The following is a 2,567-nucleotide window of genomic DNA, read 5'->3' as shown; positions in this document are numbered from 1 at the left end:
TTGTTTCATTGGGCATTTGAAGAATTGCAGCATCCTGAAAAAAAACATATATATACTGTATTTCTCATATATTATACTCATATAAACATTATTTGCTTTGTGTACAGTAAAAGATTCAATTTCATTTATTACTTTAAAAGCCTCTCAAAGGATCGTCATTAAAACAATCAACTGAGTGCTCGTCATAGTGGTGCGTTCTTCAAGAATCGCGTCGGCCAACGACCATCGGCCGCTTAAGATATGCTGGACATACTTACTGCACCAGTTTCATGTCCTTTGTGATCCTCAACGCGGGGAAACTGTACATAACACCTATATTCGTGTGGGATGTCCTCTATCTTAGCTTCAATAATTTGATCCCGAAGGCGTCTTGATACTGTCCGACGGTTATACTTACTGTTCTGGTTTATCTTGGAATAGAAAAAAATGTTGACAATTATAATGGTAATGTAGGATTCCCAATGGTTAACTTCAATAAAATCTAGATTGGAATAAGTGAACTAAATTCCTATTTTAAATTAATTAATTGAGTGATGAAGGAGTATGTTCAAATCAAACAGACAGAATACACCATTTAATAATCTTCCAAAGAAGGCCTTGACTATATTTTGTTTTTGATTATATTTTTTGTCGCCTTTGTCGCCGCCATAATCATCATCATTATTTTAATATTACAAGATGATGCTGAATGTAACAGTGAATGTAAATAACAATAATAATAATAATAATAATAATAGTTGGTACAATAGCCAGCAGTTACTAAGCCTAGTTGACTTACCTTATATTGGTTAAATTTCAGAATTTCGCGGAGATAAATAAATGCACGACAATCACATTTCTTTGATTTCCTCTTTTTCCGATTTGGAACGTCCTTGACCTGAGACATAAATGCATAACTTTATTATCATTGGCTTGTATAATAAAGTCTAGTCCATTTTATTTAGCATTTTGAGCTTAAGTCATACAAGTGTTAATTTTTGGGGTTGGCTGTCCTAACTTGAAATGGCATGCAGAATATTATAATAAATTTTAAAGCTAGCCTTTGGAGGAAAAAAATAACATTTTAATATGTTATACAACAGATTTTCAAAGGACACTGAAGGAGTGTTTGATAAAAAAAAAATTTGGCACAGATTAAAAAAAAAACAAAAAACGAAAGGACTTATGCTTGCTTCCTGGTAGAAATGCTATACAGTAATATCAATGACAAAATGTATACGAAAGTTTTCTACAAACCTTCGCTCCTTTTCTGAATTTCCCAAATTCACAATCCATTTTCTTTGCCCCTTGAAAAATATATGGTACTCCATCATACGGTATATGACAAAGGTCAGCTGACGAACTTCCCTTTTTCCCGGGCATTTCTTCCCACATTATTCTACACTTGGTCAGATCTAAATTAGAATCAAACATGCTCTTTATTAAAACATAAGTAACATATTAGTTTTCACATAATTTTCACATCCCAGACAGAGCAGACACTGGTGTCAGCTAATTGCTATTTGTGTGTGCAATAGCTCAGTCAATTCAAAAGCTGTTGTTTTACATCACAATAATTATTTCGTTGCTAGGCAAATATAACTAGCCTAGCCAGCCATATGATCATGAATGACTCCCTGAAATAGGACCAGGCCTACCTAGGCATAGGCAGAAAATTATAATATCCGGACCCTGCCTGGCCCGGCTGGCAGGCACTTTCCCTGGTCTCTAGCTAGCCTATAGGCTACTTTACCTTCCTTTTCAGTGACGCTGCGCATTACAAAATGACAAGTGGATTCCTCAAATTTTTTGATGTGGTGTTTGGCTGCTTTAAAACTATCAAACCACAAAAAATGATCATTATTATCAACTTTGTGCACCGTATAAGTACCCATCTTTGATTAAAATACCTTAAAAGACAGTACTCGAAGTCCTGTTTTTTTTTCCATTCTTGACACCGCCACCAACGACAGAAAATGAGTATGGGACGCCAATCAAATTTGGTATGGCGCGCACTGAGGGCAACAAAAGAATTATATTTACTGTACTAAAAAAATCAGGGGTTTAACCAAAGTTTTCTGAGCCCAAGGAAAGCCTTAATAGAAATGGCGTCACTTTCCTGCTTTTATTCTTGCTTCAGGCGAAAGAAATCTAAATTCTGGTGTTTCCAGTGGTGGCCAGAAGCAGATACACAGGGTTGCCATGCTATGTTGCCACATCAACCTCCGAAGTACTCAAAGGGCTGCCTCTCGGACTGCTAGTCCCCGCGGATTTCATGCGCGATCTCACATTTTAGGTGTATCAGTCATGTCAATGGACAATGTAGATGACAATGTGTTGTTTCTGAGACTCCTATAACCCCCAACAGGCAGGACAATAGTGGTACTTTGGCGCATAATGCTTTCCGAGGGCCGTAAGCCAGAGCCGGGGAGGGGGGCTGCAGCACCCCGTAGCACCACTACTGTATAGTGTAAATTCCAGATGTCATTCTGAGCGCATCTGAACATTATTCTTGCACTATGGATATTTATTATTGCTATATAAATGATTGATTGATTGATTGATTGATTAAATTCTACCAATAAAAT

The 2,567-nt window shown here is 36.8% G+C and overlaps 1 protein-coding gene across 2 annotated transcripts; it reads right to left on the bottom strand.

Annotated features, from left to right (window-relative positions):
- On the bottom strand, positions 1 to 2,214 carry LOC117121642 (the record flags this gene model as incomplete). 2 transcript variants are annotated; one of them, XM_033266892.1, is given in 5 exon segments in its annotated part: positions 1 to 34; positions 258 to 410; positions 779 to 877; positions 1,237 to 1,394; positions 1,890 to 2,214. In XM_033266892.1, coding segments are annotated over 4 exon segments (424 nt in total), but the record flags the coding sequence as incomplete, so codon positions are not given.
- Positions 2,215 to 2,567: the final 353 nt, after the last annotated feature.

This window comes from Anneissia japonica, unplaced genomic scaffold (assembly GCF_011630105.1).
Source record: "Anneissia japonica isolate Jap-2015-1 unplaced genomic scaffold, ASM1163010v1 scaffold139966_len3302_cov187, whole genome shotgun sequence".
Taxonomy (NCBI): domain Eukaryota; kingdom Metazoa; phylum Echinodermata; class Crinoidea; order Comatulida; family Comatulidae; genus Anneissia; species Anneissia japonica.
The sequence above is the reverse complement of the archived record's forward strand: the minus strand, read 5'-3'. Positions and strand labels throughout refer to the sequence as shown.